Raw genomic sequence first — 26,025 nt, 5'->3', positions numbered from 1 at the left:
CTACAGCATCCAGACCTCACAGGAAGGGTGCTTAGTCTGACAAAGGACAGGCCACCTGTGGGTCTGGACCATAGCAGTGCCCCATGGGTCTGGAGGTTTCTTTTGGGAGACAGAGGCCCCCACAGAAATGGCTCCTCCACAGGACTCCCAAGATGCCAGACTGAGGAGGTTTGTAGTCCAAGATTTTCCTCCCATATCCAGAGGATCTGCCACTTAAAACTAGGGACATTTGTCCTAAGAGGAGATGGTTTCCAGGACAAAAGCTAACTCCCCACAGAGCAGACAGGGCCCTGGGTCACACTGGCCCTCCCTCACCATGGGCCACCCTTCACATCTCTGCCACAGGGAAGCTGTGTGCTGGCCTGTCCTGCTATCAGGGGAATACCGTGCTTGAGACAGCAGGTCCACAGCAGTCCCTGGGTCTTCCTTGAGCAAAGTCGGGCCAGTGCACAGCAGCTGCTTCCTTAAAGATTCTCTGAGGGGTCTCTGCCTCCTCTTGGGCCTAGAAGGTGAGGTCACAGCCAGGGTCAGGTTGGAACCAAAACAAAGGAGTGACCCACCTGACGATCTGCCTTTCAACTCCTCGTTTCCTTCTCCAAACCTCCCAGCCAGGAAAGCATGGCACAATTCATGTACCTTCTGCACAAGAGGCAAAGATCGAAGGCTGGGAGGTGTCATCTCTAGTCACTGTTGCAGCTCCACCACCCACCATCGCCAGTAGCACTGTTGGCCTCCAACACCTACAAAATCGCCTTTGTGGAGACTCCCCTGCCTCCACATCCACACCCTCTCCTAAGATGCTGTTCAGCAGCTCTGAATTACCAAAATCAATTACCCCAGGAGGAACTCAGCCAGGCAGACACTAGAATAAAGACGGCAGATAATTCCCACTGGCAGGTAATTGCTCCCCAGAGAATTTCAGATAATAAAAGAGGAATCTAAAAGAAAGCATTTTCCCCCAGAAAGGAAGAGGAAGAATGTGCATAGATAAACAGAAGGCTCTTTCCTTCCTGCTTCCTGTCCTTCATACTTGGTGGGCTGTGTCTCTGCAGAGGGGACCGCAGTGAGGCTGCAGGAATCATGGGGCCTGGCATGGAAGGGGGGGGGCAGTGCTGGAGTGCTGGGTTCTCTGAGGACATCTGACTCCCATGTCCTTCTTTGGCCAGGGGTAAGGACAGCCTCAGGGCTGCTGGTACCCACAGGCTCAGAGCACAAGGCCGGCAAGTCTCTATTCTACGTGGCCACCTCATCCCCCAACAAGGCCAAAAGCTCTTTAAGAGCAGGTTCTTGGCTGTCACATCCTGCCCTTCCTCACCGCCTGGCCCTGGCTACCCCCATATATGATCTGCCACAGGATCCAGATGGTGAGAAAGGGACAGATCACTGATTCATATGTCGCCAGTTACTGAGCCCTTTGAGTCTTGGTTTCTTTAATTGTAAAGTAGGGCAAAAGCACCAAACTACGGATGTCCACAATGCCATGTCTCTAAGAGCGTCACAAAGGCTTGCAGACTTCTCAGTAGGTTTCCTTACAGCAAGGCTTCTCAGAGCCTTGAAAATTGCTCATGGGGATTGGGACTATATGAGACCTCATGAAGCAGCCTTTTCTAAATGCCTTTCCAACCAGTCTGCCAGTCTATGGAACATAGGTGGGCTAACAATGGTTGAAGATGTATGACATGACAAGGACATAATAAGACATTTAGGGGGATATGCAGAGCCACAGGAGAAGCTCATCAAGGACACAGGGCTTATGATAAGTTTTGAAGAAAAGGGTAGGGACTCTTGGGCAGAGACAGGAGAGGAGACATTCCCTGTAGAAAGAATAGAGGGGAGAGCTTGGGCATACTGGTCCTGGCTGTTATCCTCCAAAAATAAGGAAGGATGCAAAGACAGGATGGGGAGAGTCTTCAGACAAAAAACGTGCTGAGATTTTCTTTAAGGTCCTTGGGTAAAAAGAATGGCCTCCTTATAAGTATTTCTCATGTGCCAAGCATTGTGTGAAGCATGATTCTTACAACACTCCTGCAAAGCAGGTTCTCTTTGTCCCTTGCTTTGGAGCCAAGTAAGCGGCTGCTTCTTCTATGCACTCAGATACTAAGTGGCCGGGCAGAGACCTCTGAAGCCGACAGCACATCCATTTCGGATGTAGCCACTGTGTTTCGTCACGCAGAGCCATCAGCACCACTGAAGAGAAGAGCACATCTGCTGACTCCTTGTTATCTGAAGCCCCTCTCCATGCCTTGATTTTTTATTTATATTCCACTGGCCAGCTCTTCCCAACTATATACACAGGTCATTTGTTCTAAGTTTTTAAAAAGGAGTCTTTGCCAGGAGTGGACAAGAAGGTATCAAAATACAAGTTGGTATTGAAAGAAATGTGGCCAAAGCCATCAACATCCTCAAGAAGATTTATGCTCCAAGCACGTGGCTGCCGCTTGATTTATGGGCTTATGGAGCAGTGCTGAGAGTGAGTGGCCCTCTCGGGGGAAGGAGGCACCACCACCATCATCAAATATCTCCAAATATCACCTCAATCACAGTAAAGAAGGCACCAGGCCCCTTCCTACCCTTGCCCTGGAAAGGAAGTGAAACTCTTTGCCTTAATTCAATTAAGTAATTAAGTAGACAATGCAAAGAGAAATTCCAGCAAGGATATAAATACTTAAAATCCCTGTGCTGAGGATGTCAACAACAAACAGGAACTGAGGCGGTGGAGGGGCCAGAGACGGGCAGGGCTGTGCAAGGTGTGTCTCCTCGAGGGCGGTTTATAATTATAGGCACTTACCCCACAGCTCTGTGATAAGCACTTTACAGGCATTACCTCACTTACACCTCCAAACAACCCAACTCGGTGATGTGGGCAGCACTATTATCCCCACTTGATGGAAACTGAGGTTCGGGCAGTTAAATGACCTGCTGGAGGGCACACATTGGCAAGTGACAAAGCCAGCTGGAATCTCAAACTCACATCTGCTTCTTCCAAGTCCCTCTGCTCCCTCTCCAGCAGCTTGCCCAGCATAAAAAGGGGCTCTAGGAATGGCTGGGCCAGATGGGGAAACTGAGGCAGCACTGAACATCTCCCCACCTCCTCAGCGTCTCACCTCCCAAGCTCTCAACTCACCTGGTGACACAGCTGTGTTGGGAAACCAGGTGAGCTGAGGAAAAGTGACTTTGCAGTGTTGTTTGTGGCATTTGGCAGTTGTCCTAGGGCTGACTGCAGCCGTGCACAGGCTCAGGGAAGCCTCAGGCCTCTCCCCACATTTGATAAAAGAACAGGGGCCCTTGGTGATGGACCTTCGCGAGGGAGGGAGGAACTGAACGCACCTGAGCTTGTGTGAGTTCTCTTCCACCGACCGCCTCCACAGGCAGAGCCCGGTCAACACATGCTCACCCTGGACCTGCACCCAGGATGTGGTTGGTGGGAGGATACTGGGAGAAAGGAAGACTTCAAAGAGTTTAAAGAGTCTTCTTTCTCTGCTTAAAGTCACCCCCTTAAAAATCCATATTCAGAAATCTTTTTGTTGGGCCATTTGAATCCCTGTGTTGCTTTACAAGAAAGTAAGTAAACAATTCATAGCTTCTCTGATTTAGATGTTTCCCAATGCACAACTGCTTTCAACAGAGGTAGTAAATTCAGAGTATCCCAAGGTCACTGCCAAGTGATCTTCTTAAATAATAATAATGCAAATAATAAGCAATAATAAAAACAGTAGCATTTATTGTATGTTTGCCATGTGTAAACTGTGTACTCTGTTCCCTCCTCCCCGTATCTAATTTTAACCTAACAACCTCACTAAAAGATAGGTATTACTGCCCCCAGTTGACAGATAGGAACACCGAGGATCAGAGAAGTGAAGCAACTTTACCTGAGGTCACACTGCTGGTAGATGGAGCAGCTTGGACTCAAATCAGAGCTGTCAGTGCACCCCAGAGCACACATCCAGCCCCAGCTTCTCTGCTCTGCTAGGCTCCTGTGTGGTGGAGCCTGGCCATGTAGCTCTTCCCCCACCTCTGATTCTAAGTCCAGGATTCAGTGGCTACTGAAAGATCCTTGCTCCAAATCTGAATCAACATCTTTTTGATCACTCCACTCAAAGCAAAGTGTTATTAGCACCCCTGCCCCAGCCTTAAAGTGCCTGAGTGGGGGGGGGGAGATACTGGAAGACATGTTTATAGGGGGGATGAGTTAATATTAACTTCAAAAAAGCCAACAAGCAGAGCTGGGGATGTAGCACAGCAGTAAAGTGCTTGTCTAGCATACACATGGTTTTCAGTTCAATCCCAGCCCTGCAAAAAAAGAATAGAAGCCAAAAAGCTCCAGGAAATGGGCAGAAATAGGCTCAGGGCTGGCTGGGAAACCACATCTTCTAACGTCTACTCCTCCCATGGACTCTGGATACAGCCATGCCTGCTCCCCTCTGCCCATCACCCCTGCCTCTAGCAGCTCCAGGCCATGTTGGACTGGGGAAATGGACAGTAGGCCAGTGTAGAAGACATCCCCTTCTCAGCCTCCCCTACTTAATCACACCCAGCTTCCCCATATTTATACTTTCACAATCCCGCAGAAGATGGCCAAGTTGCTAGAGAGCAAAGCGAGAGTCCCTGCTACAGCAGTCAGGAAGAGCTGCCTTCAGACACTTCCAGCTAGGTGACTCTGGCAAAGTCACTCAGTTTCCTCGTCTGTCACAAAAACCAAAGCAAATGGGTGAATGCTTGGAAAGCCTTCAGCCTGGTGCCTGGCCAGCAGAAAGAACTCAGATAAATGTGGACTAGCAGACACCCTCCTTGCAGCCCAGAGAGGTTATGAACCTTGTACAGACTCACACAGCCACAGCAAGTGCTGACACGGGGTTCTGGCTCTGCTCCCAGCTCTTCCCTGATGCAGAACCCTTCTCCTGCAAAGCTGAGAGGCAGTGTGGCCCAAGTACTAATCATTCCCCAGAGGCTTCCCTGAGTCTACAGTTCATGGGCCAAGTACAAAGTCCCAACCAACAGGTTTGTTTTCCTTACACGCAAAAATCAACAAGAGGCTCACAGTGAAAGTTCCCAAACTTTAGAGTCCACCCCCAGCCAGAGGTGAGGGGTGACCTCATCGCTGTGACTAAGCCAACGCGGACGCCAGGAGCTCTCTCTGGGAACCTGAGGGCTTGCCACTGCTGGTGCCCAGCTCCAGGAAGAGCCAAGGCTGCAAAACTGAGTTCCCTTGGCCTCTCAAACTAGGTCGGTTCTGCAAAGTGGGGGGGGGGGGGGGATGCTGCACCCAAGAATCAGGATGAGAGGATGGGTCTGCAGGACCAGGTGTGAGTCCCTGCTGGAACTTGGTGTGAAGCCTTAGGTGACAGCAGGCTTCTAGCCACCCAGCTCTAACATATCAGGAGGCTTCTGCTGGGTGGGCAGCTGAGATCTGGCCCATCCTGCCCATCCAGGCCGTGACTCACTGTAGTGTAGCAGAGTTGATCAAGGCCCTGGGTTAGAGGACAAGGTTCTGTGTTGCTGGGAAGCTGAGCCTGAAGGGGCCACGGGGGTGGGAGTCTCACAGTCAGGGAGCTCCTCCAGGCATGGAGCCTAGAAGGGGTCCTGTACAGGCCAGAGGCAGAGCCTTCTTTCAGAACCTCAATCATTCCTGTTCCCTTAATTTGGGCCACCACAGAGTATGCAAATCAGACAAACAAGACCACCTAGTTTATAAACAAGAATCCAGACACAGTGGCCCACACCTATCATTCCAGCATTCTGAGAGGCTGAGGCAGAAGGATCCCAAGTTCCAGCCCAGCCTGGGAAACTTAGCAAGTTTCTGTCTCAAAAGAAAAAATAGACAAGGATTGAGGGTATAGCTCAGTGCAGAAGCCCTGAGTTCAATCCCCAGTGCTGAGAGGAAAAAAAAAATTAAAATACAAGAATAAGCCAGGAAATCCAATACAGACTTTGCCCCAGAGCTGACTGGTCCCAGAACTCAGAGACAACAGAAAATGGGGTCTTCTGATCACTGTAGTACAAGGTTCCAGGAGAGATAAGGATAGCCAGGGTGTCTTCTGAGAATAAATTTAAAAAGTGCGGCAACCTCCTAGGGATCTCTTCTGTCTCTCTCTCAGACAGGTTTCTTTCTCTTAATAAATATATTCTGCTCTAAAAAAAAGAAAGAGAGAAAGAAAGAAAGAAAGAAAGATCTGCGCTTCAAAAGCCAAATACCATAAACACCTATAGCAAAGTTGGGGAGCACACACACCACTGCACAGCACCTCTGAAAACGCAGGTAACCACTGTGCTCTGTAACTCTCAATGGCTCCCTATTGCCCACAGCATCAGGCTTGCGTTATTACAGCATTTGATGTCTTCAATCTGGGGTCCCCAGGGTACTTTTCTCCCTCACTCCTTTCATTGCCTTATCCCCTCCATGCTCCAGCTGATTGCAGCACCCCTGTCCCTGCTGCTCCCCACCCGCCCACCCCCCATGAGCCTTTGCCCTGGAGTGTTGATTCATTCTTGGCTTCTCTTACACCTTTGCTGCTTTGCATAAAAGCCTGCCCCTGTTGTTTCAGCCAACCCCTTTCCCTCCTGTAGCCTGTCGACTGGGACTGGGCTCCCTGCTCGGATGCAGGAAGCTGGGGAACACGCCAAGGCCTGCTACTAAATGTTGGGTGCAGTCTCCAGCAAAACATGGGGCAGTTCTCCGAGTGCAGGTTGTAAAGCGGGTGCCCAGTCCAGCCTCTCCCTCGGCAGTGGCAGCCGAGCCACTCAAGTGAGATAATGGAGCCAGAGGGCTGTGCGCAGCCTCAAGTGTGACTGGAACCCAAGGGATTACAGTGTCTATTTTTAACCCCCACATCCTGGCCCAACACAGATCCCTCACACACCCTGCAGATCCCTATCAGGGGCGGACAGAGCCTTTTGGGAATTCTCTCCTCTAGGAAGCAGTGCCAGCTTTCACAGTGGCCCCTCTGCCGGGAAAGGCCCTGAGGTCCCTGCTCTGGTCAGCGCCAGCTCCCATGATGTCTGGCTGAGTCCTCACTGCTCCCAACAACAGCCATTTCCTGGTGGCCTCAGTTGTCACGTATTTTCCAGCCTGTGACAGCCAGGCAGGGTCACCACAGGTGCTGAGAAAGGTCACTTGCTCATTTCCTTATTCACTTACCCCACATTCCCTCCCTGCCCCTCTCTGACACCATGAAGCCTGCTAAGGTCACCTAGAGGGGCCGGTCACTGGCACCTATGCTAGGATGCTCAGCTAGGTGGGGACAGGTGAGCCAATAAAGCAACAGCGAGGAGACATTCCAGAACAAAGCAACAACGGGAGGCCGTGGGGCTCCAAGGAACTCTGCCAGCCTCCTCTGGGCAAGGAACTGGGAGACATTTAGACACGAACTCAGGGCATCATCAACCCTCTCTCCCCCTTGTATCGCCACTTTCCCCCAAACCTCACTCCAAGATAGTTTGTGATGAGCACCAGCACCCATAACCTAGAACAGAGGTCACCTTCCAGGTCACCTGGCCCACCTGGTGGGGTGCTGGCTGCATTCACATGGACACTGCCCCTCCGCCCCACCCCTCCCCCCACTCTGGTGGTGCTACCTGAGTTTACCGTCATTAAAGGATGCTGGCTGGGAAAATGGAAGCCACACAAGAATCTCAAAGAGACACACTTAGGTGGAGTGGGGAGTGGTCAGGGGATAACCTCCTCCTAGCTGGCATGCTGAGCAGGGACATGGGCTCTGGATCCCAAGCAAGAGAAGAAGAGGAACAGAGAGAAGAGGGGAAGGTCACCAGCCACCTAGTTCTGCCGGGTGAGATTAGCCAAGGGTCCCTCTCACAGCCTTGGTTTCCTAGTGGAAGGTCATTGGAGAGGCTGAGAGGGACACTAGCTAAAGAAGATCTTGTTAAAAAAAAAGAAGAAGAAGAAGATCTTGTGAACAAGAGCATTTTATAAACCTGGGAGTTTTAGACAAATCATTTGGGATTTGGCATAAAATTTTGCCTTCATTTTTTGCTCTCTTCCCTTCTGGCCCTTGCCTCCCTACCCTCTTGGAACTCTGGGACAGACACTTTCCATGCTGGTTCCTACACAAATAACTATGCAACCTTAGAAAAGTCACGTGGCCCCTTTATGGCCGTTGGCCACATCTGTGAGCCCCAGCACAGTCACAATCACCCCTACACACCTTTCCTGAGTACTTTGCACACATTCTCACGAATTCAAAAGAATCAGGTGAGTTCTGGTTCTTCTTACCCCTGACCTGAAATTCAGCCTGCAGGAGGGGACTTTCCCACAGCTGCTTCTAGGTCCATCCATCTTTGATGCCACAAAGCCAGAACAGGCTTTTAAAAAGCAGACCAGGGCCAAGGTACGGGGCGCAGGGAAAACAGAACATTAATACCAAGTCCATTCAAAGCCAGTCCAAAGCCACAGAGCTGGGTGAGCATTTATTAGAACAAGGAAAACTCTGGTCAGGCCCCACCCATTATGTAGAAACCCAGATGAGATGCACAGCCAGGTCTGCGACTTGAAGTTCAGAGCCCATAGTAGGAGATAGGTAAGCCCACGTCGGAGCATGAAGCCAGGTGGTTGATATGAGCTGCCAGCCAGCACTGCATCCAGGCAGCTCACCCACAATGGCATGATGAGGCCTAGTAGAGGGGACACGTGATGGGCCAGAGGAAACAAAGAATCTAGGCACCAATGCAGCGGCAGAGAGAGAAGGGCCTTCCTTCGAGAGCCACATGCAGAGACTGGGAAGCATAAGCCTGAAGAGCAGAGAGAGACGGGACAGGGAAGGAAGGTGGAGGCCTATTCCCTGGGCCAGGGAAGATGGAAGGGGGTGGTAGGCTGGACAGGGAGCCACTCTCAAGGAGGGAGAAGGCTCATGCTGGAGCTGGGGAAGCTGAGGGCAGGAGGCTGGTACAGGCTGCAGCTAGGAAGCCAGGCTGCTGAGCCCAACCTGGGCATAGGGAATGGGCAGCCGCATCTCCTCAGGAGCAGGTGGCTCCAGGAAGAGCTTACAGCCATCCAGCAGGGACATCAGCTGGGAGGCATCGAAGTCAGGGAAGGATGAGGAAACCCAGGAGACAAAAAGTCCTATGCATTACTCCCAGAGCCCCAGTCTTGGCCCAAGTTACTCTGGCTTGACAGGGAGACTCTAGTGGGCTGGTCTTACAGCTCCAAGCCCCTCCTGGCTTCCATTCAGGACTCTCAACCAGGCCCACATCACTCTCTTAACAGTGTTCAGAGTATAAAGGGCCAATTCATTGTGAGGTAGGCAGCCTCCCTCATCCTGGGCTTCCTTGGCTACCTAACCCTCTCCTCTAGCTCCATCTGAAATCATGCCCATTGGGCTGGGGATTTAGCTCAGCGGCATAAGCACCTGCCTTGCAAGCAGGGAGTCGTGAGTTTGATCCCCGGTACCGATAAAAAGCAAAAGCAAAAAAAAAAAAAAAAAGAAACCATGCCCATAAGAGCCCTTCTAGCTGGCGTAACGACAACTCCCAGCATAGCATCCTAGTGTCCAATGCAACCACTCACCCATCGCTGAGTCCATCATAGCTACCTTCTTCCCAGAAATAGACACTTACTAAAGTATATAGCCTGTGAAAGTTAAGGAAGAAAGAACTCAGAGGTTTAGTTGAATGGCCATATCCACCCTCTGACCAGCCCTGCCCAGGACTGTGCAGCTGGACAGTGGTCTAGGTCTCCCAGCTTCTAGGCAAGGGCTCTGGCAGCAAAGGGCAGGTGGACAGAAAAACAAGGCATGAAACAGGGTGTGAAGACTGCCTGAATACACTGTCAGGGGACCTGGGTTCAAATCTTGACTATAGCACCTCTCCCTTTTCCACGAGCTTTCCCACACAAGCATTGAGGCCTGGGACATGTCCCTACAGCTTCCTGGACTTCAATGACCTTTTCTATAAAATAGGTATTTAATGATTCTGTGTCTTGTGCAAGATCAAAGGGGTTAGAGGCTGAACAAACATTCAGCCTGTAGTACAGCCTGGTTGCCTGGAGTGAGACATTTTCCCCTGAGCTGCACAAGGAGGTAAGAGCAGACCTCCAGGGGAATGGGCAGATTTCTACCAGATTGAAAATGCAGGTTCGCGCATGGCAAGCCCCCCTCGTCCCCTCCCTCAGAGGTTTCGGCCCAGCATTTCTTGGTTGGGAAAGTCAAAGGCCACCATGGGAGAAAAAGACCAAGAAAGTATGTACAGGGGGCCTTGCCCATCTCTCCAGGGTGTCCCCTTTCTAGCCAAGAAATCTGAACACATGCACCAATCCTTGTAGGAAGCAAAGGCTAGAAGCCTTGGGAGCCTCGTGCACATCCACTTGTGAAAGCTTCACCAGCCTCCTCTGTCCCCCAAGGCCCCATAACCCCAGACTTCCACCTGGGGGGCTTCCACACCCCATCCACAGCAGCAGTCTCCCTACTGGTGACTATAACATCTTTTTTTTTTCTTTTTGTACCAGGGATCGAACTCATGTCCACGCGCTGGCAAGGTAGGCACTTATGCCCCTAAGCTAAATCCCCGGCTATAACATCTTGTCTATCTTACAGCAGGGAAGAAGCCCCAGAAAGAGAAAGCAACCAGCTCAAAAGAGTAAAGCCAAGGCTTGAATTCAGACCTCTTGGGGCCCTGATCCCAGGTTCCCTTCCTTAGAGTACCTTAGGGCCCTGGTGCGAAAGAGCAGTTGGAGGACTTTTTCAAAAGCACATCCCTAAGGTCTGGAGTAGAGATGAAAAATCTGCACTACAGTTGCCCCCAGTGCTTGTGGCCATACTATAGGCCACCATGCATATGTATGTACACACACATTCATTCATACACAGAAGGATGATTGCAAATATGGGACAAAGTAACAACCAGAAGTATGGGCTTCATGATAGAGGCTGTGTTTGGGATGCCTATGGTTGTATGGCCTTGGGTAAGTTCCTTTATATCTCTAACCCTGTTTCTCTATAGGCAAAACAAAGTTAAGAAAAGGATAACTTCATGAGATATTTTAGGGATGGCAGGAAATATGTGTAAAGCCCCCAGCACAGAGCCTGACATAAGCACTCAATAAATGGCGCTGTGATCACTGCCAAACTCAGTTCCAGTGTGCTGAATGCCTAAAGGTAGGAACAGAATGCCAGGCACTAGGGGACCACAGTGAATAATTGAGCCAGGAAGAGATGTCCAGAGGGTTGTGCTAGAATCAGGAGGTAAAAGTCACAGGGACAGAGATTTCTGCTCTACACAGGAAGAATTTTTTAACATAATGGTGATGCCCAGTCATGAAGGCATTTGCCCCGGGAGCACTGTTGCTGGAGGATCCTTGTAAAAAAGACAAAAGGTTCCCCAGGTGGGCACACAGTACCCGGGAAGGAGGACTGTGTGTGACGGGGTGGCCTAGGAGATCTTGAAGGTGACTTTAGACCAGATTCTGCAGGTCAGCCCCTCTACCTGTCATGCTGGTTAATAAAATCCTTTGGTTTTTTTCCCCTAGTATTTACAACAGCTACCTTGAAGCATCCAAAGGGAATGGGGAAGGGCCTGACATATTCCAAGTGGCACAGACCGCAAAGGGCAAGCAGTGAGATGGCTCAGGTCCCAGGGTGCACTAATCCTTAAAGCTATGCTTGTCCTATGAGCCAGGTGCTCTCCACACCTTACCTCATAAAAACTTCAGGACATCTTCCTGGGTGGGACTTTCGAGCTCAGAGAAATTAGGAGACCTGTCCAAAGACACAATGAGTGAGCCCAGAGTAAGCTGAGCTCTGAACTCAGGTTTTCTGGACTCTAGAGACAGGCCATTGGTTTTGTTTTAAAGTCTCAGCTATATGGTTTCAGGTCAAGGAAATAGAGAAAGGAGTTATGCAGAGAGAATAATGTTAAAGATTACGGCCCTCATAGGTGATGTGTTGCCTACACACCAACCTCATAATTAAAATTAATGTTGAACACCCCCCCCCAACAGCGGGTTGGGGGGCAAAGAAAGAGTGGGGGACATCCCAGATGGCTCAAAAGAGTCCCTATTCCAGAGCCCAGAAACCAGGCAAGCATCCCCACAGGGCTGGGAGCTGAATAAAGTCAGATGGCTTTGGTCTCTATCTCTGTTCTAGGTTGCTCAAAGTGTTTTCCTGAGGGTGCCGTTCAAAAAAGGACAGGATATGGAAAGACCTCACTGTAATCACTTGCCTCCCACAAAAATGAAGACTAGTTACAACTGAACAAAAACACCCAAAACCTGGGTATCCGGGAGTACCTGGCTCTGGGCAGAGGGGCTCACTGCTCCAGTGTTAGCAACCCGGGCTCAGTGCTCACTGTCACCAACCCGGTGTTGGCGAAGGAGCCTGAGGTTTCACAAGATCTCTGCAAGCCTAGTGGGTTGGTAGGCTGGAGAATCCCCTGGGCACCCCAACTCCTGTTGGCTGTGGGCCCCAGCTGGCGCTGCCTTCCTTGTGATACCCCGCACCGAGCTCTCCAGAGAACCCATCGATCAGAGACTGCGGCCAGCGCCCTCAGCCAGGGTCCTCGGAAGACGAGACGCTGGAGGGGGAAGACGGGTAAACAGAGCGAAGTGCGGCCGGCTCCACAGTCCTGTGCGCAACACCTCACACCCGGGTCCCCGCTCGCTCCGTGCGATCCCCGCGCGCCTCCACCGCCCCCCGACCTGGCCCGCGATCCCCAGCCTTCTTACCTCTAGGCGCCGGCCTGGCCGCTGGGCGCTGCCATCCCAAAAACGCCGGGGCCGGGGCGGCCCAGGGCCAGGTCGCCGAGTCGCGGGTCCCGGGGCGGCGTCAGCAAAGTTTCTGTCGCCCCAGCTGGGCGGAGTGGAGCGGGCCGGGCAGGGGCGAGCTCCGGCCGGCTCCGCGCCTCCCCCGGCGCCGCGGCGCTCGGCTCCCGGGCTCCCCGGCCACCCGGCCAGGCCAGCCCTGCCAATCGCAGGCCGGGCGGCACGCAGCTCCGCCCGCCCGGCCCGGGCCCAGCGGGGGCGGGGCGGGCAGGGTCGGGGCGCACCTGTCTGGTCAATCGACCCCATCTCCGCACCCGCCAGGCCAGACTGGGCAGGGCCAACCCCTCGGCCCCGGGCGCCCAGTCTACCCCCGCGCCCAGGCTGGGGCTGGGGATTCAGACCGCGCCACACGCCCCCTCCGGCGGGCGCAGCCCGCCCCCGAGGTCCTTCCTGGATCCCCGGAGTTCAAAGATAAAACCCCCCCTGGCCTTAGCCCCGGGGTCGAGGGACGGAGCCACGGGACGCGACGCGTCTTTAACCCTCTGCCACCTACAGCTTCCCTCCCGCACGGATCTGCGTGTGTCTGCCGATCCTTTCAACTTTCCAGTGCACCACCCTGCTTCGGCGCCTGACCTCAGGCGCCTAGGATTGAGGCGAGGACCCGAGCTTTGTTTGGAAGAAGACGGCACCGGCATTCCCACCCGCTTAAACTCCTAAAGCCCCCAGTGGCTGGGACGAGCTTCTCGCGCATCCGTGCCATATGCTTCTGCAGGTCCCCTAACTTTTCTTACAGACACAACAAATATTAAAGCTTGACAGTTGATTGTTCCACTTTTCAGATAGGAACACTGAGGCCAGTAGGGTACAAACGCTCTTTTTGGACCCGGTGGAGGGACGGCGACGTCTGCAAACTAAGGTGAGTTTGCAGAGAACGTCCGGGCTGCTGCGGTTGAGCCCTGCGCTGTCTTCAGGGTCCAGTCCCCCACTCTGCCCCCCCCCCCCGCGGGCGTCCGGGCGAAGCGCGTGCACCTCCCCGCGCGCCCCGCCTTACCTCGGCCGCAGAGCAAGTCCGCTCCGCGCGCTCTGCTGGGAGGCCCCAGCAGGGGCAGCGAAGCCCAGGCGAGGGCGCGGGAGGCCGTCCCGCCCGCTCCCATCCCGGACTGCCTCTCCCAAGCCTCGGCCCGCGGGCCCTCCACCCTCCGCGGCACCCGTGGGGCCAGCGCTGTGCCCGGGGCCTCGGTCTCCGCCGCAATTTGCTGGTCCCTGGCGAGGTCCGGGATGGGCTCTCGAGCTCCTTGCACCGTCCCGGCTCGGACTCCCGCCGGCCGCCCGGGACCTGGCCGGCGCAGGTAGCTCTGGGCAGGGTGCTATTTTTAGCGAGAGCTGCTCTCCCAGTCAGACAGACAGAACCAGTTAATTCGGCCTCTCGGGAAGGGCTAGCAAAGGGAGCTCCCCGGAAAGGCAGGCGCAGCTCGGCTGAAAGCTGATCCTTCGCATTCCTGCCTCTCCAGGAGGGAGGGTGAGGACGCTTCTAATTCCAGTGGAAAGCCGAGTTCTCTCTGAAGTCAGCGCGGGGGCCCACGTGCGATCTTGAGGCTGCCCTTTAAACTGACTCTGAAACCTGGCCTGGCTTCCTCAGGCATCAGCAGTCAACCCACAAACTGCCCACCACGGCGGGCATCGTGGCACACACTGTGACCCCGCACTCAGGAGGCTGAGGCAAGAGGGATCACTGAGAATTTGAGGCCAGCCTGAACTAGTGAGACATCTTCTTGAAAAACCAAAGCGAACCAAGCCAAAACAAACAAACAAAACAAAAAGCCACCACAGTGTACCCGCCTGCCTCTTGTGAGTCTCCAGCACTTTGAAGGGCCCTTCAAAAATATGGTCTCCATCCCAGCAAGGGAAGGAAGCTGACAACTCATCACTCAGAAGCCACTTGAAGGAAACAAGGAAGGAAGGAAGGAAAGGGGAGGGAAGTGAAAGGGGACGGGGACGGGAGGGGAGGAAAGGGGTGAACATCAGATGCAGGGTCAGTAAAATCCTTCGGGACCTGAACAGTATGGAATGGTGACTTTGAAACCTAATAGAAGCCCGGACCCAACACTTTCTGGTTGTGTGACTTTAGCAAGCCATCTCATCTCTGGGCTTCTGTTTTCTTCTCTGGGAAAGGGAATTTTAGGACTCCTAAGAGACAGCCCTTGAGAAACTCTTTTGTAACTGAAGCAGTACATGAATACGGAGAAGAGTAAGACCTGGATCTGCTCCTAGGAGCCCCTCTTAACTCAAAGGAGGAACTTTAAAAGGTACAACCAGACTATTTGTTATTGGCTAAGGACAGATAGGCTAGTGGACTAGAATAGAGGCTGCAAAAATAGACCTATACATGTATGGAAACAATATTTGGCAGGGATGGCACTGCAGGTTAGTAGGGAAAGGGTGGGCTTTTCTATAAATTATCTTGGAGTGATTTGGTGTCCATATTAGAAAAAAAAAGAATCCCTACCTCACACCATACAGAAAAGATCAATACCAAGTGTACTGAAAACTTACATACATGTGCACATGCATTCACACAAAGTTCACAGAAGGAAACATTTCTTAAAGAAGACCTAAAAAGCACCTATCAAGAAAAAGATGCATACATTTAATTAAAATGTAAAACTCCTGTTTATCAAAAGAAGATATATGCAATGCAATATTCAAAATATGCAAAAGCTCTCTACAAATAAGACACAATAGAGAAATGGACAAAATAGAAGAACAACCAATTCACAGAGGAGAAAACACGAATGACCAATAAACATATGCAAAGGTACCTTTACCAGCAATCAGGGAAGTGCAAAACAAAGCCCCAGTAAGATGCCATCTCACACCTGTCAGGCTGGCAGGAAAGCAAAGAAGCAGGATGATGGGGATATGAAGCAGAGAACTCTTCTACCCTGCTGGTGACAGGGAATGGGTAAAACCTCTCTGGAAGACACTTGGCAGCAAGCAAAAGTATTGAAACTGCATACATCCCAAGAATTCAGTCTTCACTTCTGATATATATCTAAAAGTGCTCTTGCTCACTGCAGCACTGTTTGTATTAAAGAAGAATCTGAAACTGCACCAGTGTCCATCAGTAGATGCGTAAAAGGCATGGAGTGATCAGAAAATTTCTATGCCGTGATCAAAATGAATAGACACTGTTTACAAATCTCCAAAGGAGGGAGAAGGAGCAAGTTGTAGAAGATCAAATTGTATAATTTCATTCATACTGGTAATGATTTTTGAAACATGCAAAACAATATAGGAATGCATAGATGCAGTAAAAAAAAAGTTGTATAGTTCTGGGTCTAGAAGGAGATGTGATAGGCTGGTAGAAAGACGCTTCCTTGAGTTTGGTCAAGTTGGTGGTAAGTACACAGGTGCCTGTCTTATTCTTCAAAATTGCGTGTGTGTGTGTGTGTGTGTGTCTGTGTGTGTGTGTGTGTAAGAGAAGATTGTGTGTGTGCATGCATGTGTGTGACACAGAAAGAGAAGACATGTTGTGGTGCATACGTGTGTGTGTGTGTGTGTGTTTGGGTGTGTGTGTGTGTGAAACCAGGACCTTGTGGGTACTAGGCAAATACTCTGCCCTGAGCTACCACTACCAACCCCAAAACTTTTTTGAAGGTGCAGAGTATGTAGGAATCCACATAAAATCCAGTTCTGTCCCTGCTTCAAACTTCACATCAAGTTACCTCTCTGGCCCCATTTAATTTTTTTTTTAATTTTGAAACAGAATCTCCCTGTGTCACTAAGTCTCCCATCTCCCCCATGCTGGGTTGGGATTTGTGATCCTGCTATCTCCGCCCCCAAGAGTGCTGGGGTTACAGGTATACACCACTGCACCCTGCTTGGTTTCCTTATTTTAACCACACAGTCATCATGTCTAAATGGCCAGCACAAAGCCTGACTCCTGCTGCAGTGCTCAGTAAAGCTAAAGAACACAAATGGCTCCCATCTGGCATCTCCAACCAAGTCCTAACACCTCCAGTACCAGCTGCATCTCCACCCACCACCAAGCACCATCATGCAGCAAGGTGTCCCCCCCCCCCCCCGCTTGGCCCAGCTCTTTCATGCCCTCATATATTTGTACACAATTCTCTTCCTAGCATGCTGGTCCTCCCCATCTGTACTGGATCAGAACCTGTTCCTCTGTTATAATGCAGCTCAGACATTGTAGCCCGCAGAAAGCCCCTGGAGGTCTTTGTCCATTTTTCCAGGCAGAGAATTCCCTTTGCACCTGCCCACTCCACTGTCCATGTTTATCATGTTGCGGATTGTGTGCCTGGTTAAAAATCTCCCTCTTGGAGCAGAGTGTGAGCTCTGTGAGGCCACAAATCTTGTCTGGGCTACCAGTGCACCCTATTGCCTGTACATGACCTGACCTTGGGAAGGTTTGTTGACTGAATGAAAAGACTTAATAGACCTAATACTCAGAGACCTACAGAGGCCAGGCCAAGCTCTCAAAAGGAAAGCAACACCACCACAGGCTGGATTGCCTCCTTGTTCTTCACCAAATGCACTTGGTGGCAATGTGAACTTTGGGGTCAGAGGACATATTCACATCTAGGCTGAACCACTTGCCAGCTATATGACCTGACGTGCTATTATATCACTGTCAGTCTCAGTTTTGGGGTCTGCACAACAGAAGGTGCTAGGGCTTATCACAAGGAGTTATTTAAAAGTACTCAGTGAGATCATAGACATGGAATGCACGGCTCCTGTCTTGAGTTAGGTAGCAATTATGTGAAAAGGAAGATGTTTACAGGGGAGAGTGAAAAGAACCCGGTTGGGCTACTCTGAAAAATAGTGGACTGATTAACGTTCACCGGTTGTGAACTAAATCATACACATGGAGGCCATCCCAGGACCCGGAAGGGCCAGACACACACTTCAAGTCAAGGCTCCTTGTGTTCCTGCCTCCCGTCCCTTATCCCCAGCCTTCCCCCACACCCACACCCCTCCAGGTGATGGGCTGTATAGCATTTTGGAATCACAAACCATCCCCTCTATCTTCCCATAGCCACTCCGGCCCCCTCCATTCTGTCCTCACACGTATTCCAGGGATCCCAACATGGGCCTGTCTCTTCCTTGTCAGCATCCATCTGTACAGGCAACAGAGCTTGTGGCACCTTCCCCAGGGATGCATCTGAAGTGATTTACCAAATGCACTGTGTGCGCTATATATGCAAAATCCACATATGTCCACTTGTTCGGAGCTCCCATCAAGGCAGCCACACAGGATCACAAATTGCTTATGGTCCAGATTCTAGAAGATAAATTGGCCAATGTTCTATATTGGAGATGCAAACAAATATATAAAGTTGACATTACTGTATGATCCCTGGAAAAGAACAACTTCATGTGCTTCAAGAGTTCTGAGAAACTTTCTAAACTAATGGGCCAATCCTATTTGGTCCAGATGTCACTGGACCATATAATATTATCCTGGAGAAAAGGACATTAGCCGTTGATGACATCATGTTCCATGAAAATGACCACACAAGGCCAGGATCTTTCTTAATGGCTCTCAGGAAGGCCCCTAATGACCTCTTTGCTGGTAACTCTGAAGGACACTCTGGAATCAGCTCGCCTGACCCCTCAACAATTCTCAGCCCCGTGGAAACTTCTGCTTACTTCCATTTCACCACCCTCTAGTTTTGTGGTCACTTTTTCCCTTCCTTGGCCATCTCATGTTACTCCCTTGAGCTATAAAAGTTGGAGGTGAAGACTACCAGAAACCCCTTATCCTCAGGCAACGTCCACTGCATGGAACCCACAGATTCCATTGCTATCCTTATGCTGGTGACCCCTGAAAGTTTATTTCTAGCCCAGTCCAACTCCTGCCAGGACTTCGCTAAGCATGGAGCTGCTTCCTGGCGTCTGCCAACCTCTCTCCCTGTGGGTGCACTCGCCCTCAAGAGCTTTTCAAAGCATGGCTGCAGTCACAGTACTCCCACTCCTCCTTCCTGCTTTAATGTGGCCCGACAGGCCCTGGGGCTGGCCCCACCCACCTCTCTAGCCTCTCTTTATGCCATCTTCCCGCTCCCTCTTTGCCCTCAGCCACTCCTGCCAACTCCTGGGTCCTCAAATGTGCAACCCCCTTCCCCGGACACACCAGGCATTTGCACACACCAACTTCCTTCTGTAAACACTTTTCTCTGTCTCCCCAACTCCTGGGCCCAGTTAACTTCTTCTGGTGGCCACTAAATATCACTTCTTCAAGATGCCTTCTCCAGCCTCCCCATTACACACCCATGGCCTTAGTGGCTTCCCTTCATGGCACTGGTCCCAGCTGGCAGCTCTACCTTATCCTGTAGTCATTACTCCCAGAGCTGGGGACCCAGGAGCAGAGGGAACATGCCTGGTTCTGCCCCCTGCTGTACTCTGTCCCTCTCAGATCAGGGAGCCTGCATGCAACAGACACTCAGTGAATGATGAATGATCTAATCAACTTGTGCGCCTCCTCTGATGGAGGTATCAGATTTGGACACCAAGTGACGATAGTTATGTCCTTTTATACATATACAAATTTGAGAGTTTTGACAGATACTTTGAACATTCTTTCTCCCAAGTACCTTTGAGAAAGATCTAGTACCATGTATTTCTATGACATATGGACAAACAGCTCAGAAGTATAAGCCATTCGTTCAACATTACAGACAGGTAAATGGTGCAGCCTGTGCTCAAACCCATGTCTGTTCACTTCTAAGTTCCGGACTTTGTAAACCACTGTACCACCCTACCCCATCCACACAGAGAGTTTCAGAGTGGTTATAAAGTAACCAAGAGATTATCCTCCTATAGGGATGGTGGGCCCCCTCACAGAGGATGGAAGTGAGCTTTAGAACCTGGGAAACCCAAGTTGCATAGGATGCAGATGCAGATGCAGATGCAGATGCTCAAGGATCCTGGAGCAGGAATGACCAGAGTGGTGGGGGAGGGGCTGGGAGGATGGAGACTCCCAAGCCACTCTCCTGCAGGGCAGTGCGGTCAAGGAGAATAAATAATGGAAATGTGCAAACCTTGCCTCTGCTGCAGAGATGTTTGAGAGTTAAACACAGAATGTGGCTGGTGTCAGATGCTCTGCATGGTGGAGGGACAAGGTGATGCCACTCAGAGAACCTCTCCTACTCCCCAGCAGGGCTGGCAGAAGGGTGTACAGCCTTGGTGGAGTCCGACCCACCAAGGATGCTTTGATTCCACCTCTGCAGTTTCTCTCACATCCGGTCTTGCTGTTTATTGAATTCTTTAAATTCCTAAGTCAATGTCATGGAGCCCTCATCTGTGTCAGGTCTGGGCTGCTGGGTGCTGGGGACACAGATAAACAAACACAACAGTGAACTGTTGTTCTCAGGGGCAAGGGGCAGACAAGGTGGTGGCAGCTGGGTCCATGGGGATCCGCTGTGTGTTAGCCCTGTGTGAGATGCCCCCAGTTGGCTGCTAAATATAAGCTGGTAACTGTGTTAAGACAGAGGTGGTGGGGGCTGGGGGTTTAGCTCAGCAGCATAAGTGCCTGCCTTGGAAGCAGGCAGTCGTGAGTTCGATTCCTGGTACCGATAAAAAGGAAAAAGACAAAAAAAAAAAGACAGAGATGGTGGCTGTGGGACCTGGGTGGCAGTGTGAGGGAGAAGGGTGTCTCTAGGGAAGGCTTCCAAGGAAGTGACTACCGTGTGTGTATCAAAGGAGGAGAGAGAAAACACAAAGAGAACTGACCCCATGCAAAAGCAGGACAGACCTGTTGTGCCTGGAAATTCCCATCGAGGAACTTTTGGGCATCAGTGTGAGGGGCAGCTGTGAGGGAGAGGAGCAGGAAAAGAGACAGTGCTGGGTCACAGGGCCCAAGAGCTTGGACATCAGGGGAGCTACTAGAATACCCTAGGCAGGAGAAGGACTTGGCTGTCTCTTGAGTCTTGTGCAAATCTCATTGTCTGGAGGAGGTAGTTGGGTTTAAAGGGAATAGACCAGAGACTGGGGAGTGACCAGGAAGGAGGGAAAGGAGTGCAGACAGCTCACAGTGGGGATTTGGTTCCAAAGATCAGAGACTGATGGTTTCTAGAAAGGGTGTTTAGGTTGGGGGGTTGGACGCTGTGATGTGCAACACTAATCCCCTCTTCCAGAATGAAAAACCCTCTGTTGGGGTGTGGGGAGGCTGCTGGAAGTCATTCTTCTGCTGTCTGCTCTTTGGGATCACCTCTGTTGAAAATAGTCATCTTGTTAGAGGTGACATCCCCTACCTGGAGTGTCCTATGTCCAATGACTGACTAAGCATAAAGATCTGGACCCTTGATGATACTCAGAACACCTTGAAGGGCCCTCTGGGCTGCAGAGACCCTTCCCATGCCAGCCCTCCCCACACAGAACAGCTACAAGCCCCCTGGGGCTGGGGATAGCTCAGCTGCATCTTTGTGCCGTCCTGCTTCCTGCTTTTCCCTGACACAAGCCTCGCACACACTACCATTTCTCAGAGCCTGCTTCCTGGGGGATCCGGCCGGGCTGACCCGCCAAGCACGATAGGTGAGCTGACTAGGTGTCCTGGCTGGTGAGAATGACCCAGCAGGAAATGTGACTTCAAAACTGTCAATGAGGGACATGAGCAGTATTCAAGGGAGCAGTCAAGATCCCAGGACAGATGGAAAGGCCTGCTCATCGACAGAAAGTAGAGGCAATTTGGGGTGGAGATGGGGTCAGGAAGTGGAGGGAGCCATGATCTTAATGTTTTTCCCCTTTGCACCCAGAAGGTTGGCTGCTTAGAGAAAAACAATTCCACATGAATAAAATTACCATAATGCATGATAAATATGGTCACAGCCGTAGTGAGGGGTTTGCCAGGTCTCTGTGTCTACAGGGGAAAATCATAGTGGACAAAGGCATGCTATGAAGGGCTGGGGGTAGGATTACCAGATGAAATACAAGATGCATGGTTAAATGTAAATCTTAGAGAAGAAATGAATACTTTATTTATTTATGAGACTGGGTCTTGCTATATTGTACAGGCTGGTCTTGAACTCCTGGCTCAAGTGATCTCATCTCAGCCTTCAAAGTAGCTGGGGCCACAGGTGCCCATCACTTTTCCTGACTGAATACTTCTTTAGTATAAGTATATGCTATGCAGCATTTGGGAATATGCTAAAAAAATTTATCCATCGTTTATTCATCCCTTTCTCTCCTTCTCCATACAAGCAGCCTCATACATTAGTGAGGCCCATACTTCTATCCAAGTTCTCAGGTTTGATCTGACTCTCCTTTACTCAAGCACCTCCAGGACTTACTGCTGTCCAAATCCTCAGCCCGGCATTTGAGGTCTCCTGTGTGATGCTGTTCAGTCTCCCTCTGCCCACTCACCACCTTAGGACATTTCTCTTTAGCTTCCTGGCTGTGGTTGTTTGTTCTGGCCACTTCCTCTGCTTATGGTACTCTCCCCAAGTTTGCTTTGCCAGGAGACCACCCGCATCCCCGCTCCAGTGCTGGTGGAAGTAATCCTGTCCATTGATGAATAACAATGGCACTTTGGGCAAGTCCTTTCACTTCTCTGAGCCTCCATTTCTTTGTCTCTATAATGGGCACCATACCACCTGTCTGCCCAGGTGGCTGAATATTTAGAAAAACATCACACACACTCTAAGTGTTCGTGCTGTCCTCACTTGTGGCTAGATCCTTGCCTTCCCCAATGGCACAAATGCCATTTGCTAAATTGAATTGACTCAAAGGTCCGGAGCTTTCACACTTTCACTTGCTTCTCAAAATTATCAGCCTGACAGTGGAACTTAGACAAATTCGATTTCCTGTAGTAACATAATCAGAAAAGGGATGAATAACAAGGCCACTATAATTCTGACTGTTTAACAGGCTTCTCCCTCAGTTGATGATGGGTCAGACCAGCTTCCTCACGACCCCCCTTTGGAATCAAATGTGGCATCCACCCATCCTCACCAACGAAAGCAGGTCGCATCCACTACATACATATCTGTCTCAAACCCTCCCGAGCCCAGACCACAAAAGGTGATTTCTGCGCCCTATTAGCATAATTACCTGACTGAAGCACTACAGAAAAGTGATTAGATGAGCCTGTGATTTTTGCACAGTTATTTGTCTCAGGTAAGTCACCTGAAGTTCATCTGCCATCAGGATTCATGGCTGCATTCCGTAATCGTAGGGAATTATTTTGCTAATAACAGAGGTACCTTGATCTAATTTAGTTTTAATGCCAGGAGGTGCCCTCCCAGAATAATCAGCTTCAGGGCAATTCTAATTTCCAGGTTTGTTACACATTCTGGAGAGAAGATTTGATTCAAGGTGGCTGAAGTTACTTTTTTATCACCCAAAGTCATCTGGGGGCAAAATGGATCCTATCTCTTTGTGTTTGCAGTATAAAAGCAGGGAGAAGCCAAGCTCCAGGAAACCAACACAGGCTCCCAACCAAGAGAAAGAATTGGTCATGATAGATCCACTCAGCATTTGTGAGAAGAACCCTGGTGTTTCTCGCATTCGCTCATTATTTCACTCATTCTTTTTTTTTTGTCTTTTTCCTTTTTATCGGTATGGGGGGATCAAACTCACGACTGCCTGCTTGCAAGGCAGGCGCTTATGCCACTGAGCTAAATCTCCAGCCCTTCACTCATTCTTTTACTCTGTTTCTGGGATCTCTCTCCTGGGCAAGACCTCATCTCTGCTATTATTTGAATGCAAGTATGCTGTCCTATTCTAGGTGCTTGAGCACTTACCAACTCATTATATCCCATGAGCAAGATGGTAAGCTGTGAGCTGTTATTATACCCATTTTAGCAATATGAAAACAGAGACTGAGAAGTTAAGAAATTTGCCTCAGGCCAGGTGTAGTGGCACAAATTTGTAATCCCAGCTGGCAGATCACAAATTCACAGCCAGCCCCGGGAATTGAAAGAGACACTGTCTCAAAATAAAAAAAATTAAAGGGCCCATGATACAGCTCAAAGGTAGAGTGCTTGGCTAGCACGTACAAGGCCCTGAGTCCAATCCTTGGTGCACAAGAAAGAAAGAAGGAAGGAAGGAAGGAAGGAAGGAAGGAAGGAAGGAAAAGAAAGAAAGAAAGAAACAAAGAAAGAAACAAAGAAAAGAAAGATCAACCTTGCCTCAGGTCGCACAGATAGTAAGGGGCATAACTGGTTGAACCTTCTCTAACTTCACATGCAAGGAAGACTCCTGAGCCCACCAAGAACTGTGGGATGATTACTCTGAGCTCCTGTTAGACCCTCCAACAATCTTGCATGAGATTGTTGCTAGCCTGGTTATAGAGGAAGAAGCTTTGAGTTTTAAGAGGGCATTGACTTGGTGCAGTCAATGCAGTGGGCGAATAGAAGAGATGGGAACTGAATCGTGAGCCTCTGATTGTAAACAGTGCTTTCCTGGCCACAGCCCAGATGTCAGTGAAGTGCTTTGGCAGGGGCCGGATTTAGGGGAGTTAATGATCAATTGCACAGCTCTGCTCTCCCTGTCCTGCTTTGGGGCGGTTCCTCTTTCCCATCCACCACTCCATACCCCAGAAACCAAGCGTCCTTTGTTGTCATGCCATGTTACCAAACAAAACCCACTTTCACATTCCTACTTATTCACTCATGTGTTTAGGCTTTCAACACAGGGCTGCCTGCTTAGGCAGAAAGGGCCAGGAGGTCAGTTGGCTCTGCCACTCTGTCTTCTCTGGGGCCAGATGGTCACACTGTGCCTTCTAAGCCTTTTCTTTCTGGCAAAACCATCATTTGTATCAGACTGGTATGAGCAGCACTGGTTGGGACTGGGTTAAGGGAGAGGGGTCCTTCCCGCATGGTAACCCCCAGACATCGCCTCGGACACAGTTAGAAAACTGCTGGGCTGCATAGAGCCTCTTTGTTCCTGGGTTCCTAGAACCAAGCACCTGGCTCTGCCAGTGGTGGCTATGCCTGCCACACTGGGCAGGGAGCTAAATGCTCACCTGGAACCCCCACGCCATCCCCCGAATACTTCCCCTGCCTTGTTGGCATCATCAAAAGCCATGTCCTAGAGGTGCCTGTCAGTAAGATCAGGCCCACCTCTGGGGGTGAGCCAGCCAGGAGCCAGGCTACAGAGAGGGCGTCTGTGCGCATGCTCAGGGCTGTGGGTCAGTTCATTCAGAAGGACAGGCTACTCCTGCATGCAGCGGCATGTTTGTATTTGCTGGTCTTCTCCTTTTCCTGAAGCCACAAGTGTTTCTTTCTTTCTTCCCCACTTCCTCCTGCAAAAGTTCCGGGTCACCACCTTCTGTGCAGGCCTGAGGCTACCAGAGGACTGGCCTGGGTGTGTCTCGGCCCTGCCTCTGAACCTAGAGGCTGCATCTGAAGTGGCTGGTGCCAACACACCCTAAGCACACTGTTGCCATCAAGGAAGCTGAGAAGGCTTCCTGGAGGCAGTCTGTGAGTGTGTGAGCAGGAATTGGCAGGTTCAGGGATCCCCAGGTGGGAGGAAGCGGCATGGCAGGCCCAGAGGAGGGTTGCAGGAGACTCCTATAGAGGCCAGGAATGGAGCTGCCATCAGCTCCTCCTTCTGGCTGAAGTGGGGGCTGGGACTGGTGGCCACTGCAGGGAGGAGAGTGAACTGTCCAGAATATGGACAGTGGGTGGACGAGGGCCTGCGAGGGGCTGTTTGGAAGCAGGGGATGGATGTTGAGGGCGGCTTCAAGCAGGGGAGGCAGGAAGCCAGACCTGCATTTGTAAGTTTGTCCAGCTGCATGAGGCCAGGGACTGTGGAAGGGGGACCTCTTATCTCCCCCTCTTTCCTCCCAGCCCCTGTCCTTCCCTGACACGGTGCAAGCAGCCCTGGTCCCCTTGGAGACACAGCACAGGAACGGAGAGAAGGGGCTTCCTGCTGCCTGTTGCCTACCCACCCTCTGGGAGGTGGTCCTTGACCTCTTCACCTCCATGACAATGGGTCAGGAGGAGTTCAATACTCCACCTCCCCTGGACATGGCTTACATGGTTACAGGGCCACTATCCAAAAAGGGCCTGCTTATCCACAGAGGGGCAGCTTCGGCCCCCTTCCTGCACCCTCAGCCCAAATCCTGCCCCTCATAGCCAACAGCCCCACAACCCCTCTGGAGCCTGGATGACTCCCATCCCCCCACCCCTGTACCCCAACCATGGTGAGGGAGAGAGGTCCTCTCCCCAGACACCAGCTCTTCTGCTGCTGGAAGAGCTCTTCTTGCACTTAATGGGCCAGGATCAGGTTAAGTGTGGAATGAGCCTTGAGATGAGAGAGTCTGGGGTGCAGGTCACTTAGCTTGGCACTGTCCTTCTGTCACTCAA

At 51.0% G+C, this 26,025-nt stretch overlaps 1 protein-coding gene across 4 annotated transcripts in view; it reads right to left on the bottom strand.

Moving 5' to 3' along the window:
• Dab2ip (DAB2 interacting protein) overlaps positions 1 to 26,025 on the bottom strand; it is a 178,724-nt gene that overhangs the window by 142,753 nt on the left and 9,946 nt on the right. The window contains exon 1 of one of the 4 annotated variants that reach the window (XM_013153405.3): positions 13,755 to 13,904. The exons of 1 other annotated variant lie outside the window; for it this stretch is intronic. In XM_013153405.3, the coding sequence (XP_013008859.3) occupies positions 13,755 to 13,857 (103 nt within the window). In that variant the 5' untranslated portion in view covers positions 13,858 to 13,904. Of the gene's footprint in view, positions 1 to 12,667; positions 12,826 to 13,754; positions 13,905 to 26,025 lie in introns of those variants that run through there. 2 more of the 4 variants (XM_063226883.1, XM_013153406.3) reach the window with 2 other exon arrangements.

Source organism: Cavia porcellus, unplaced genomic scaffold, assembly GCF_034190915.1.
Source record: "Cavia porcellus strain 051 isolate PalLab524CR breed Dunkin Hartley unplaced genomic scaffold, mCavPor4.1 scaffold_1, whole genome shotgun sequence".
NCBI lineage: Eukaryota > Metazoa > Chordata > Mammalia > Rodentia > Caviidae > Cavia > Cavia porcellus.
Note: the sequence above shows the minus strand (reverse complement) of the source record. Positions and strands in the feature narration are given on the sequence as shown.